Genomic DNA, 14,486 nt, shown 5'->3' with positions numbered 1-14,486 from the left:
TAATAAATCCCCCAGAATCCAATATGTATGAAACTTTGAAGAGGAGCATACAAGAACGATTTATGGATTCGGAGGAAAAGCGATTAAAAAGGTTGATCCGAGAAATTGAAATAGGCGACAAGAAACCATCAACTTTACTTCGTGAAATGTCATCTTTAGCTGCAAATAAAGTTTCCGAAGAAGTACTCCAATCTCTATGGATGCAACGTTTACCTAAACAAACCCAAGTCATATTATCCGTAAGTAGTGAATCTTTGAATAAATTGGCACAAATGGCAGATAAAATTGCGGATACAGCCGAGCCATGGGACATTGTACATTGTATTGGTACTTTGTTTGTTATCAATAACCAGCTGGCAACGTATGCTATGGTTTGCAAGATTTTACTGGAAAAAAATCTCTAGCAAAAACTTGCAATTTCTCTATCTCATAACTGTCAAATTTAGTCTCTCTCCGGCTCTCTTTTGCTGGCGTTTTGGTGTGAACGAACGACTTCCAGTAAAAATTTGTAATAATTATCAAAAATTATCGGGTTCTCGAACGGAGCTATTAAAACGAACTGTTTCTGATAGTTTGAATGGGCTCTTATTGGCGTCGTTCTAAATTTATCTAAAAAGGCACCTAATAATTGCACTCATTGTTTTGTAGTAACTTGGCGTGTTACAACTTCTCAATAGTGACGGCACTTTTGCGAGGAGTTTTGGATATCTTATACGACTGCTTTCGATTTCAGAAGTGCCGTCAAGTTCAAAAAATGTTGGAATGAAGCCGCCGATTTTAGCCGACGCCGATCAGTTTCTTACATTCGAAGCCTAGGCCCAAAAAGGCGACTCACTCAAAATTAGCAGCCAATTAATCAAAAATATTGATTTAAATCAGGAAAAATGATTAAAAATTGTTGTATTTTTTGTTTTATAATGGATAATTGTCTGTCGCCGAATAGACAAATTTACGTCGGCTTAGCCGTCAATCCGCCGCCGCCGGATGCAGAAATTTAGTGTCCACCGTAGACGACAAAATTGGGTCGGCTCATTCTCTGGTCCGAAAAGTGAATGGATATATATTTGAAAATTTCATCTCGGTGCTACCCTGTCATTTCGCCAATATTTTTATTATCGTAGACTGGACAACAGAATCAGGTGATTGTGAATCTAAAAAAACGCGGTAAGAAGTAAAAATACCAAATAAAACGTTCGATACTCATGTTAGCGTAGTTTATTATCGAGATAGTAGCGAAATGAAGTTTGTTGTGGAACAATTGAGTAAAAATTCGGGACGATTGGGTCAATTGGTGCAACAGGAATCAGGGATTCAATTCAAAACGCCCATATTGCTGCAAACAACAAAGGTAAAAAATAACTTGTTCATTTTTGCCAAAAGGAGAAATGTTTTGAATGAAAATCTCTTTTTTAGGGAGGAAGTATACCATATCTTTCACGAGATGTGTTCGATAGTGTTACAAATGAATATCAAATATTACAAATGTCTTTGTCTACCATGGATCACATGAAAGAGGCTTTGTCGCTCTATGGCGGCAAAGGTCTAAGTGAATATGTAGGATTTAAAGATTATCCGACTGTGTTGACAATACGTGACCCTTGCGAGCAAATGCCAAGTGGTTCGAATGACAAAGACATGGTGCCGCTTTTCACACGGCGTGGCAAAGAAACATTAACACCTAAAAAGTATATAGAACTAGTGGAGACCTTCAACCCCGATATCTATCAAGGTCTTAATGATGCCGATACAAATTTCGAAAGTGCCAAAAAAAGAATACAAAAATCTGTTGACCGTACCGATAGTTTTATGAAGTTCTGTTACGATCAACGTGAGGAATCGGAAGTGTTGAAGAAGTCTTGTATGTTCGCTCCCATTGCTGGAGGGTACAATACTTTTAATCGTTCCCAATCCATAAAACATGCCATTGAATTCGGCTCGGGAAAATATGGCGGTTTTATCTTTGAAGGTTTTCATAATTATGGTCTAACTGCAAGTGACGTTACTTCTGAGCAAATTTTACCCATTATGATTCATTGCATGAAGGAATTAAGTGATGAAGTGACAAATAAACCAATTATGCTGCCAGGGGCATTTACACCTTTAGTAATGTTGGAATTGATACGATTGGGTGTAGATATGTTCGATACATCGTATGCTTATTGTGCGGCAGTGAATTTTAAGGCTCTTTCATTTACGTTTGATGGGAATTTAGACAAGGACTGTGGCAATGTTACCGAAACGCCTTTTATTGATGTAACCGATGAGTGGTAAGTAATATTATACTTGTTTTGTTTTAATTTATACAATCGCCTTTCATTTAATATATAATACAGTATAATTCGGTTATAGCGACCGCCAAGGGACCGAAATTATATGTCGTTATAACCGAACGTCGTTGTATCCAAATAAGTGTACACAATATTTTTAAGTTTTTTTTTTTATCATGTATATTCATATTTATTGAGATTGGAAATGGTTTAGAATTGTGGTTTGTTTTCTATTTACAAGAATTTCTTTTAATAATTTACTTTCAATAATTTCAACGGAACTATATAAACTCTCTGATATATCAGAACCCCCAAATCGTAAATACTGTTTTAATGTGTGCACCGCACTCAAGGTTTCTGTCCTAGTTGGAATTTTGGCTCATCTTCGTCATCTGGTTCAATATCGCTGTGAGTTTCATCATTTTCTTTTGTGTTCTCCACTATTTCTCTCAATGAAGGCTCTTCTGATGTCACGACGTTGTCATCGACATTTATGAACTCATCCCAGTCCTGGTTTGAACTCGAACTCATCCCAAACTGCTTTGAATATTTCTTCTTTGTCATTTGCACCTCTGTTTGGGATAGTCGAAAACAAATTCTGTGATTCCCCGCAGTATACGCTTCTTTATTTAGTGTTGGCTGACGACAAAAAATGGAATGAATAAAATAAAAATTAGTACACAGAACTTACATCGTCGTTATAACCGAATGTCCATTCCAAAGCAGACATGCAAATTGGTCGTTAAAAGCAGATGGTCGCTAAAACCGGAGTCGCTATAAATGAATTCTACTGTATTTCAAATTCGAATTTGACAGCCAAACAATTTAAGCAATGGTTTATTTCATGGTTTATGATAACTTTAAGTATAGTTTATATTGTTTCATCAGTCATATAGCCGAAATTTATATACTTACACCAAGGATACAAATCTATAGGCTCGTATATCTGGATCAGAAAGACTTCAGGTTCTTGGAATTGGTAGTGCTCCGACTAGGAATGTGGATGTTTTTCCACGTTTCACCACATTAGTGGAAGACGTTTGAATACTGTCAATCCGTGGTTGACAAAGAAGTTTCTATGTATTGTCGTTTTGTATAAAAGTACATCAAGCATTTAATTCAAGCTCTATGATTGTGACAACTAGTATCCACACTAAGATGTATTCAGAATTATCTGGTGGCGAGTTGGGTAACTTTAGCAGACCAAGCAAACAAGTGTCGCATGTTATATGTACCGTTACACTGCAATCAATTCCGGTTAAGCATATTAGTTGGAACTATAATACCCGTGTTGTGCACAGTTGGTACAATTCTACCAAAAATGGTTTGGTAGATTGGTAGAATTCTTGATGTTTTGGTAGATTTTACAAAATATTCCTCTCCAACTAAGGGGTACTTCACAAATTTTTAATAGAAATTTTCTATAGAAATAAAAAGTTGACAAAGTTTTCTATAGAAATAAAATTTTGACATAATTTTCTATAGTAATAAAATTTTGACAAAATTTTCTATAGAAATAAAATTTTGACAAAATTTTCTATAGAAATAAAATTTTGACAAAATTTTTTTTTAGAAATAAAATTTTGACAAAATTTTCTATAGAAATAAAATGTTGACAAAATTTTCTATAGAAATAAAATGTTGACAACATTTTTTTTTAGAAATAAAATTTTGACAAAATTTTCTATAGAAATAAAATTTTGACAAAATTTTCTATAGAAATAAAATTTTGACAAAATTTTCTATAGAAATAAAATTTTGACAAAATTTTCTATAGAAATAAAATTTTGACAAAATTTTCTATAGAAATAAAATTTTGACAAAATTTTCTATAGAAATAAAATTTTGACAAAATTTTCTATAGAAATAAAATTTTGACAAAATTTTCTATAGAAATAAAATTTTGACAAAATTTTCTATAGAAATAAAATTTTGACAAAATTTTCTATAGAAATAAAACTTTTGACAAAATTTTCTATAGAAATAAAATTTTGACAAAATTTTCTATAAAAAAAATTTTTGACAAAATTTTCTATGGAAATAAATTTTTCGATAGAAATAACATTTTGCCAAATATTTTAGGTAGAAATAAAATTTTTATTTCAATTTTCTATTGAAATACAATTTTGACATACTTTTTTATAGAAATAAAATTTTGACAAAAATTTCTATAGATAATTTTTTCGATAGAAATAAAATTTTGGCAAATTTTTTCAATGGAAATAAAATTTTCCGAATTTTTTGATAGAAATAAAATTTTACCACATTTTTTCGATAGAAATCAAATTTTGCCAAGATTTTCTATAGAAATATGTCCTTTTTAAATAGGATTTTTTTTGGTAGGTTTGTGGTAAAATATTCTCCAAATTTTGGTGGATTATTTTTGTCTCGAGCGGTAACCGTGTCTCAGACCCCAAAAAGTATCTCGTTGATCTGATCGAAATAAACTATAGGATAGAATTTTAGCGCAAGTATTTGTTATTAATGTAGATTAGATGCTATTGCGAATGGGCCACATCGAAATCACTTTTGACGTCTGGAGCTTCCTGGGGGGAGCAAAGTTCATCCGATCCGGTTAAAATTTAGTATGTGATGTCAGTATGTGCTCTATAACTATCACGCAAAAATCGGTCTATATCGATTCGATTATTTTATATAGTCCCCATATAAATCTGTTTATCTCGTGTCTCCTGGAGGAGTACATTTCATCCGATCCGGATAGAATTTTGTATGTGTATGTCAATATATACCCTTTAATAACCATTCAAAAATTGTTCATGCCTAAATGAACCCATATCGATTCATAATTATATATAGACTACTCCATATAAACCGATCAATAACGAAATCGGCTTATATAGGTGTATATTCTGCATTTTCACTAACATTGACTACATATGGACTAACATACAATTTAGAAGACAATGTTAAGAAGTTTTAAGAGACTTTGAAGAATATTAGAGGTCTGGAATATACAAAACAAATATTTTGGTTCTTGAAAATCCTTGGGGTAACATTTAAAAACCTAAAAATAGTACGATTGTTATTCCCTAGACCATTAATTACAAAAATTTTACAGGATACATTTTCCTATGGGTGTGAATACAGCAGACATTATTTTAATTTACGAACGACATTCTCATTTCATTATTATTATTATTATTAAAATTTAATAAGTTCCTTAATTGAAAAATATCAATATTTAACATAAAAAAATATTGGAATTACAAATTATTTTAAAAGAAATTATAACAAAAGTGTACATTGTCTACATCTTTCAAAACTTACAGTCTTAAAGAAGAATTTACACCATTGCTGAAAGATTGTACGTGTGTAACGTGTCAAAAACATACTAGAGCCTATATACATCATCTGTATAAAACATCTGAATTATTGGGTCCAATTCTTCTAATGATGTAAGTACTACATGAGCTAATAAGAAAAAATATTATTAATTTAATTATATTATTATTATTATTATTAATTATATCGTTTTGTATTCTAGTCACAATTTACATCACTTTATGGAGTTTTTCAAAAGAATACACGGATGTATTTCCAATGATTCCTTGGAGTCGTTAATAAAACTACTACGTTACCAAGGAGGCGATACATTTATTGAATATCGTATAATAGCAAATACTAAAGTAATTAGTAGAGCTGGCTTGGGTAAGGGGTTTGCTGATAGCAAATCCTCATAGGTTATATAATTATACAGTTGAACACGTTTATAATGTACCCAGAACAAATTTTAAGATCCCAACGATTTTTGTAAAACTTTCCATACAAGTGACTACATTTATAACATACACGGTTATAACGAATTTATGGTTGTAGTGAACAATATTTGTGGCCTTCGAACAGAAAAGGCATGTTGCCTTCGAACAGAAAAGGCAATTCTAATCGGATCAAGAAAATAAACTGAAATGTCTTTCCATTTCAACTAAAGTATCAATTACACTAGTTTACACTGAAAATGTATACTTGATGAGAGGTGACTTTTGTAATGTAATTTGATCTGCTGAATTCGAAAAAAATGCTAAAAAAAATTGTGTATGGAACAGTTTGTTATTTTTTGGTCGTTTTACTTCTAGTTGGCCTTATTACTTACATTAGAGTACCATCTGTACGACCATGAAGAGAAACAACAATTTTTTTCAATGGTTTGTACTTTTCCGGCGGAACAGGGTCACTGTAAAACGTGATTATTTTTTGAAAATTTGTCCTTTTTGCAACGCCCTTTAACTTATCACAGATTCAATAATACACCATTATTTGTCATCTCAATACCTTTCACTTAAGTACCAACAATGATATAATCGGACATTTCTAGCTCGAGATATAATTTGTTTAGTGAAAAAAGTGCGAAAAACTAAAAATAACGGGATATTTCAAAACCTGTTCCATAAAAAAATTTTTAAAATTTTTTTTCGAATTCAGCAGATCAAAATACATAAGTACCTCTCATCAAGTGTATCAAATGTACATGAAAAAAAAAAATAAAAGCAGAATTCAACTTTGGTGAAACCTCTCAAACTTGGATACACTGAAAACCGGACTCCTCTTAAAAGTGGACATATTAACACATTCAAGTTAAGTCCCTATCACTGGGCACATACCAAATGTGGACAAATTTTAGGCGATCGTGCGGGTACACTTCTAAGAGGTTTCATTGTATTTTAAATAATTATAACTTTGTGTAGATTTAATTAATTAATTTTTACATACCAATGTCATTCAATTTCCACTTGACTAAATGTAACATTACTATGTATATAACGAATTAAAAATCACGGCCCTTGGGAGTTTGTTATAAGCGTGCTCGACTGTATTTTGTTTAAATTGTATTAAATATTTTTACTAAAGTAGGAATAAATTTTACTTAAAACATCACCCGTTTCATTATTAATTCTTTGTACGATATCTGTTTCATTTAATTGCTCGAAAATTTCTCGACCTATGAGATAGTTAACGATTATAGTTTATAGGTATCTCAAATCTATTTTCATATGTACTCACTTCCAACTGGCATATAGCCTGCCAATTCACAAAATCCAATGTTATAGGTAGTCAGATCCTTTATAACACAGTATTCTTTACGCGCAAATACAAATATTTTCAAATTTTTTTCTTTTATGCGAATTCGGTCCGGGGTCATGAATATATTGTGAGGTATGTTATTTGTACACAACCATTGTATGAATTGATTTAAATTTTCCAATTTTTTGGTTTTCATCGCCTCTGTATCTACAGGGTTGATTTGAAAGCATATTGCTTCGGTGGGCATGGTTTCATCAAAACGATAGATACCATCATCAATGAGAGATCTTAGTTTCTAAAATGACACAAAAAGAATTTTAGCACAAAATTGGTTGGGAAAAATAATGTTGTTACACTTACCACATCATCTATATACAAATTCTTGTCGATAAACATTAAATGCAAGTGCAAATGGTTTACGGAAGCTAATGCTCCAGGACTATTGTAGCCAATGCGAAAATTCATTTCACCATCGTCCAACAATGACATAAGAAATTCCATACAAAACGTGAGTGCTTGTAAAGTAATTCGTTGGGGTAATCCTTCAGATACATTTGGACAGATAAGGGTGTGATATTTTGTTAACGGACTTTTATTTATAATTAATGAAATGTTCACGTTATCCGTGTAGGGCAGTGTCAGTAAACATTCCTGTGGATTGATTTTTTTAAAATTGAATTGCTCTTCATCGAAAGGAGGATCAAGGGATAGAATTGTTTGAGGTGGCCTCCTGAGAGCTGTTCTTTCGGGATTTAACTGTAATGAAGATGGGAAGTCAAGCATATGAGAACTTATCAATGCATTTTGGTCAAACTACAGATTATAGGTTCCTCACCGCAATGAAAGATTTTAGTGACTACAACATATTACTAATAGAACGAACTTCTATACATTTTATTAACACTCAGAATTTGGTTAAATTTGATACAAAACTGTATAATAGGCTTTTGAGAATAAAACCATTTTTCAAAAACCGGACATTTCCGGGGCAAACATACATCAATTTACCTCGGCATAAAATCCATATTTTCCTGGAAGATATTTACTATCGCTGACGTTCAAACTGTATGCAAATACTTTGGGAACCTTCTGTAGCTGTTGCCATTTCTGTTTTAATTCATACAATGGTATTTTGAAACGATTTGAATGGGTCATTCTTAGGAAGAAAATTCAATACGATATCATGAACTTCTGTGGGGACAGCTGACTTTGTTTACATTTTGGTTCCATAAAACAGTGTTGGAAAGTGCAGCAAAATTTACGCCGCTTTTCCTGTCAAACACAACTATCACGCTTTGAACAGTGCTCGACGGCAGACAGGTATAAAGGCGGGTAGTTAATTGGCTTAAATCTATTTTAGTACAAGTTTTTCAATTTTTCGATTCTAAACACAAAATGTAAAGACTATTTTTAGTCGGAAAGGCCTATTTGCGCAGTTACGGGCTCTAAAGTTTTCATTATCATTTAGTACTACGGCTGTCATTCGGGATTGATGTTTAAAAATCCCGCGATTCGTGATATCAAAATATTGAATCCCGGGATTTTCCGGGAGGTTTTTTCGGGATCCCGAAATTTTAGGGATTCATTAAATATTGCGACTAATAACAATCTACTACAGCACCAAAAAATATAGTACATTATGCCAATTTGTCTTAATTCAATTTTATTAACAAAAAAAAAAAAAACACACACACACATACAAAAGAAATATAAGAGCAAATTCAAGGCATATTAATAATATTAATATGCCTTGGAGTAAATTAAAAAAAAAAATGAAAAAAATGGTAGCACTACTACTTAGTCCAAGTCAACTTTACGATGAAAAGAATCCCATAAAAATTTATAAAAAAATAAATTAGAAAGTAATTTCATATCGTTATCTTATTCCAAACTAAATTTAAAGATTTTATTGTACTAGGTATGTTTTTTCGTACCATTGTGTTAATTTTTTGTACTCCATAGTTTTAGTAACTTCATAAAAATATCAAAGTTTTATCACATTAACGCGATGAAAAACATCTCTCACATCTGAGGGTCGTTTAACTGAACCCCGGGATTTATCCCGAATGAGAGCCCTATTTAGAATACAGATAAAAAACTTCATGGACCCGGAGAGGTTCCGGGAACTTCAGAATTTTGACCTTACTCATATAAGCAATATGGTACTCATATTAAAGCTAATTCCGCATTGCGAATTCAATGAAGGGAGTTTTATATAGAAAGTCATTAAAGAGAAAACAAAACAAAATGAAAAACTTAAAAAAAATCGCGCGATTTTTTAGAAAATATTTTCATTCGACACTTTCCTTAAAAACAAAAAAAAAACTTTCCCTATTTGATTTAAAAAAAAAATTAATACTTTTTTCAAAAAAAAAAAATCGCGCGATGTTTTTTTTTTTATATAATTCAAAAAATCGATCATTATATTTTTTACATAACCTATATCCCGAGAACTAAGCCCAAAATAGCAAAATTTTTCCTAATATTTTTTTTTATTATACACGAATTTACTTTCTTGATTATACACGAACTTACTCTTAAATTTATACAAAATTAAAAAAGAAACATACTCGTACATGAAAAGAATCAGAGACCAATGTCTCGAAAACTAGACGTTTTCAGCCAAATTGTTATACATTTTCTTAAATTTTTTTAAATTTAGTAAAAAAATACAGCCATACTTACCCCAAAAAATTTTAATACCAATTTTCAGGGCTCGATATCACGAAAACTAAATTCTTCCGATAAAAATTTTGCTTAATATTTTTACCAAAAAACGCAAATATCAGACATTTTATGAATAAGTGCTGCCATAGTTAACAAGAAATAGAGAGGAAAATACCGATTTTCAGTGGTCGATATCTTGAAAACTAGGCTTTTCTGACAAAAATTTGTTTACTTTAAATTTTATCTTTAAAATGCACTCTCCTACTCCTCAAAAAAAAAAAAAAAAAAAATAAAAAAAAAACATGATCAACTTTTACTAAAGTAGAATTGTTCCGTTAATTAAGTCATTGATTGAAAATTTATATTTAACAAAATTAATTGATACAATTAACTTAATGGAAAATGTTTTAATTTTTAATTAAAAATTTAATTCAAGCAATCAATTTTTTAATCAAACTAAAAACACTAACCCCCATTTTCATAAAGCTCCGTTAGTGTTCCGTTAACTAACCAACTTTTAAACCGTACTATAGACGAAGCTGTCATCTTGCCTTTATATTCCATAGGCCAGTTATGAACTTAACTGACGAAAATTTTTCAGTTAAAGTTAACCGGAGAGACGATATTTTGTAATTTACTTTCTGTTAACTGGCAGTTAAAGCCTAACGGAGCTACATGAAAATGGCCGTAAGTCAGTTAAGAAAGTAATGGCAAATAGTTAGGTTTTTAATTAAAAAAAAAAACAAGTATATACGGCCTCAAGTTCGGCCAGGCCGAATCTTATGTACCCACCACCATGGATTGCGTAGAAACTTCTACGAAAGACTGTCATCCACAATCGAATTACTTGGGTTGTGGTATCTTAAAACTTCTTATTCCTGCATGGTTGTTGGATACCATATACTAACATCACGTACCAAATTTCAACCGAATGGGAAGAATTTTGCTCTTCCAAGGGGCTCTGGAGGTCAAATCTGGGGATCGGTTTATATGGGGCCTATATATAATTATGGACCGATATCGACCAATTTTTGCATGGGAGTTTGAGGCCATATATTAACACCACGTACCAAATTTCAACTGAATCAGATGAATTTTGGTCTTCCAAGAGGTTCCGGAGGTCAAATCTGGTGATCGGTTTATATGGGGGCTATATATAATTATGAACCGATGTGGACCAATTTTTGCATGGTTGTTAGAGACCATATACTAACACCATGTACCAAATTTCAGCCGGATCGGATGAAATTTGCTTCTCTTAGAGGCCTCGCAAGCCAAATCGGGGGATCGGTTTATATGGGGGCTATATATAATTATGGACCGATGTGGACCAATTTTGCATGGTTGTTCGAGACCATATACCAACACCATGTACCAAATTTCAGCCGGATCGGAAGAAATTTGCTTCTCTTAGAGGCCTCGCAAGCCAAATCGGGGGATCGGTTTATATGGGGGCAATATATAATTAAGGACCGATGTGGACCAATTTTTGCATGGTTCTTAGAGACCATATACTAACACCATGTACCAAATTTCAGCCGGATCGGATGAAATTTGCTTCTCTTAGAGGCCTCGCAAGCCAAATTTTGGGGTCCGTTTATATGGGGGCTATACGTAAAAGTGGACCGATATGGCCCATTTGCAATACCATCCGACCTACATCAATAACAACTACTTGTGCCAAGTTTTAAGTCGATAGCTTGTTTCGTTCGGAAGTTAGCGTGATTTCAACAGACGGACGGACGGACGGACGGACATGCTCAGATCGACTCAGAATTTCACCACGACCCAGAATATATATACTTTATGGGGTCTTAGAGCAATATTTCGATGTGTTACAAACGGAATGACAAAGTTAATATACCCCCATCCTATGGTGGTGGGTATAAAAATAAATGACGTTTTGCAATCAACATCAATTAAATTTTTAATTGAATCAATTAAAAAATTTATTGACATTTACCAATGAAATCAATAAATTTTCTAATCAACTATTTTTTGACGCTCAATTAAAATTGTGATTGATACTATCATTTTCGTGATTGAAGACATCTCAATTAATTTGATCAATTAATTTCGTGATTGAATCAGAAAAAAAATTATGCGTACGGAAATAAAAGTACATGCAAATGATATAATAATCTACATAAAATAGAATTTATTTTGAAAACTATTTACAACAAAAGAAGATGGATTAATGATGGATAACTTTAATGATAGTCGTACAATGATTTCATGCCAAAAGTCAACAAAAAAATTATGGAAATTCTCCAGGGAATCTCGATCAAAGTTTCTTAAGCGTGTATTAAAAATCCGCCTCCATGGTCATGGTGATCGATGGGGGTCAAATGTTCTTGCTCAATGAGTTTCTTTTTAGGTGTGTAGGGATTGTGTTCGGGATCAGCATTTAAACTGCGAAAACAAAAAAAAACAATAATTTATTAGCTAAAAATCTCTATCACCCTCTATACTTCATAAGTCTTACTGATAATAGTTGGCGGCTTCCTCACATTTGACATTGTACCACCAGTCACAAGCGAATTCCTTTTGGTTGAATATGGTACCGTTGGTGCATAAGAAAGAAGCTCCTTGATGACCTTCACGTCCATCATGGCATACATGATAAGCTTGACACCCTGTCTCGAGATTGGCATACATTCCCGGTACGGCTGGGACATGAGCACACGAGAATGATGTATTGGGAACTTCGTGGTATATGGGATAATCCACTCCAGGGACACCAGGTATTTTATTTAAATCTTGCTTTTCCTCCTTATGATGATGCGGATGTTCGCCTGCTGGGGGATGGAAAAGGTGACCAAAGGTCTGCAAAAAAAAAAAATCATTTTCAAGCTCTTTCTATTTAGTACATACGTCCACCTCCCACAACGATATAGAATCTTGCAAGTATATTCTAAGTTGTGCTAGTGTGTAACCCCCGTTCCGATATTTGGCCTATCTTTCAGAGTTCTATGAAAAATTTCAAGTAAACCGATTAGACAGAGGTTTCATTCCCGTCCAAAAACTTAAGAGCCCTTTCTTCATAGTATGATCTCTTCGCGAATCCAAGAAGAGTTTCTCCAAGTAGAGGTGCGTAACAGCTTACGAAATTGAACGCTACCGAAAATTCCGTTAGCATAAATAGCAATGCATTTCTTATGGGAACGAAATTTTTCGCATGAAGTGCATAACAAGTATATACAGCAGTAAATTCGACCTGGCCGAATCTTAAATACCCACCACCACGTATCAAAATTTAATAGTTTTCTTTGAAAACTCATCGTCGTAGCGGGTTATATATATAGAATTTCAGGGGTATTGATGACAAATATTCTCCCAAGCAAATCAGTTCAACCAGTAAGCTTCCCGAAGATAAATTTAAAGATTCTACCTATGAAGACTAGATCAGATTCTGGATTTATAAGAACCCATTTTGTTTGAGTTTTAGAGAAATCATAAACATATCGTGTAAGTGATGAAATAACGCCTTGATTTGAAATCTTAAATCTGTAGATGTTTTCCGACATAATTTAAATGATTACGAGGAGTAAAATCTGGAGATTTTTTTCAGTTTCAAGCAATTTTCATGATCAGTGCGGCTGCTATACACTGAAAGAAGAGTTTTCTTTTCTGAGGATTGACATTTTAGACAAGCAAAGTTTTCTTTTGATACAATCGTTGAATCACTTATCAAAAAACGAAAATACTTTATACGAAAGGGGAATTTCGTTCGTCTACAATTTCCTTCCGGAGGAAACTATTATTTCTTTGGATGTACTCTCAAGAAGTTAAATCGGTCCATATCGATGCCTTACCAAATGGACCGGTAAAAATAAATGCGATACAGATTTTTGAGGGTCTAAAATACCAGTATATTTATATTTTCGGGCAAATCGGATAAAAACTGCGGTTTCTAGAAGCACAAGGAGTTAAATCGGGAGATCGGTCTATGTGGGGGCTATACCAAAACATGGGCCGACGCACCACTATATTCGGCTGACCTATTTGAGGTCATCCGAAACCTAGAAGTCCTATAAATAAATTCGGGAGGTAGGTCTATAAGGGGGCTATACCAAAACATGGACCAATACCCACCATTTTCGACCCACCTCTTAATGGTCCTCAAATACCTCAGACAAATTGGATAAAAACTACGAATTCTAGAAGCCCAAGAAATAAAATCGGGAGATCAGTCTATATAGGGGCTATACCAAAAAACGGACCATTTTCGACACACCTCTTTATGGTACTAAGATACCTCTAGATTTCTAATTTCAGCCAAATTGGATAAAAACTATGGATTCTAGAAGCCCAAGAAGTAAAGTCGGGAGATCAGTATATATAGGGTCTATACCAAAACATGGACCGATACACCCCATTTGCGGCACATTTATTTGTGATCTTAAAATACCTCTAGATTTTCAATTTCAAGCAAATCGGATATATTGTTTCTAGCCGCCCTAGAAGTAAAATCGGAGATCAGTCTATATGGGGCTATACCAAACCATAGAC

At 33.1% G+C, this 14,486-nt stretch overlaps 3 protein-coding genes across 3 annotated transcripts in view; 1 reads left to right on the top strand and 2 right to left on the bottom strand.

The window, feature by feature from the left end:
• The first annotated feature begins 1,128 nt into the window (after nucleotides 1-1,128).
• On the top strand, nucleotides 1,129-7,160 carry LOC142233411 (queuine tRNA-ribosyltransferase accessory subunit 2). The gene is made up of 4 exons (XM_075304311.1): nucleotides 1,129-1,348; nucleotides 1,414-2,267; nucleotides 5,558-5,683; nucleotides 5,773-7,160. The coding sequence occupies exons 1-4, from the start codon at nucleotides 1,238-1,240 to the stop codon at nucleotides 5,966-5,968; spliced, it is 1,287 nt and encodes a 428-aa protein (XP_075160426.1). The 5' UTR covers nucleotides 1,129-1,237; the 3' UTR covers nucleotides 5,969-7,160.
• On the bottom strand, nucleotides 7,067-8,531 carry LOC142233412 (GDP-D-glucose phosphorylase 1). Its single transcript, XM_075304312.1, has 4 exons — nucleotides 8,316-8,531; nucleotides 7,668-8,063; nucleotides 7,287-7,602; nucleotides 7,067-7,224 (listed from the first exon to the last, which is right to left on the bottom strand). The coding sequence occupies exons 1-4, from the start codon at nucleotides 8,460-8,462 to the stop codon at nucleotides 7,115-7,117; spliced, it is 969 nt and encodes a 322-aa protein (XP_075160427.1). The 5' UTR covers nucleotides 8,463-8,531; the 3' UTR covers nucleotides 7,067-7,114.
• A 3,573-nt stretch (nucleotides 8,532-12,104) lies between these two features.
• Nucleotides 12,105-14,486, bottom strand: part of LOC142235839 (uncharacterized) — a 58,451-nt gene continuing 56,069 nt past the window's right edge. Inside the window, exons 9-10 of the mRNA XM_075307093.1 lie at nucleotides 12,460-12,800; nucleotides 12,105-12,386 (exon numbers count right to left, since the gene is read on the bottom strand). Of these exons, the coding sequence (XP_075163208.1) occupies nucleotides 12,269-12,386; nucleotides 12,460-12,800 (459 nt within the window). The 3' untranslated portion in view covers nucleotides 12,105-12,268. The remainder of the gene's footprint in view (nucleotides 12,387-12,459; nucleotides 12,801-14,486) is intronic.

This window comes from Haematobia irritans, chromosome 4 (genome assembly GCF_050003625.1).
Source record: "Haematobia irritans isolate KBUSLIRL chromosome 4, ASM5000362v1, whole genome shotgun sequence".
In the NCBI taxonomy this organism is placed as follows: domain Eukaryota; kingdom Metazoa; phylum Arthropoda; class Insecta; order Diptera; family Muscidae; genus Haematobia; species Haematobia irritans.
The sequence above is the reverse complement of the archived record's forward strand: the minus strand, read 5'-3'. Positions and strand labels throughout refer to the sequence as shown.

Bases quoted from the DNA above. Each gene is read 5' to 3' on its own strand.
- LOC142233412 (XM_075304312.1), bottom strand. From the start codon at position 8,462: ATGACCCATTCAAATCGTTTCAAAATACCATTGTATGAATTAAAACAG. The intron at 8,064-8,315 runs GTAAATTGATGT...TCTTCATTACAG, and splicing joins AATATGGATTTTATGCCGAG to TTAAATCCCGAAAGAACAGC. The intron at 7,225-7,286 runs GTGAGTACATAT...ACTATCTCATAG, and splicing joins AGGCTATATGCCAGTTGGAA to GTCGAGAAATTTTCGAGCAA.
- LOC142233411 (XM_075304311.1), top strand. From the start codon at position 1,238: ATGAAGTTTGTTGTGGAACAATTGAGTAAAAATTCGGGACGATTGGGT. The intron at 1,349-1,413 runs GTAAAAAATAAC...TCTCTTTTTTAG, and splicing joins TATTGCTGCAAACAACAAAG to GGAGGAAGTATACCATATCT. The intron at 2,268-5,557 runs GTAAGTAATATT...CAAAACTTACAG, and splicing joins ATTGATGTAACCGATGAGTG to TCTTAAAGAAGAATTTACAC.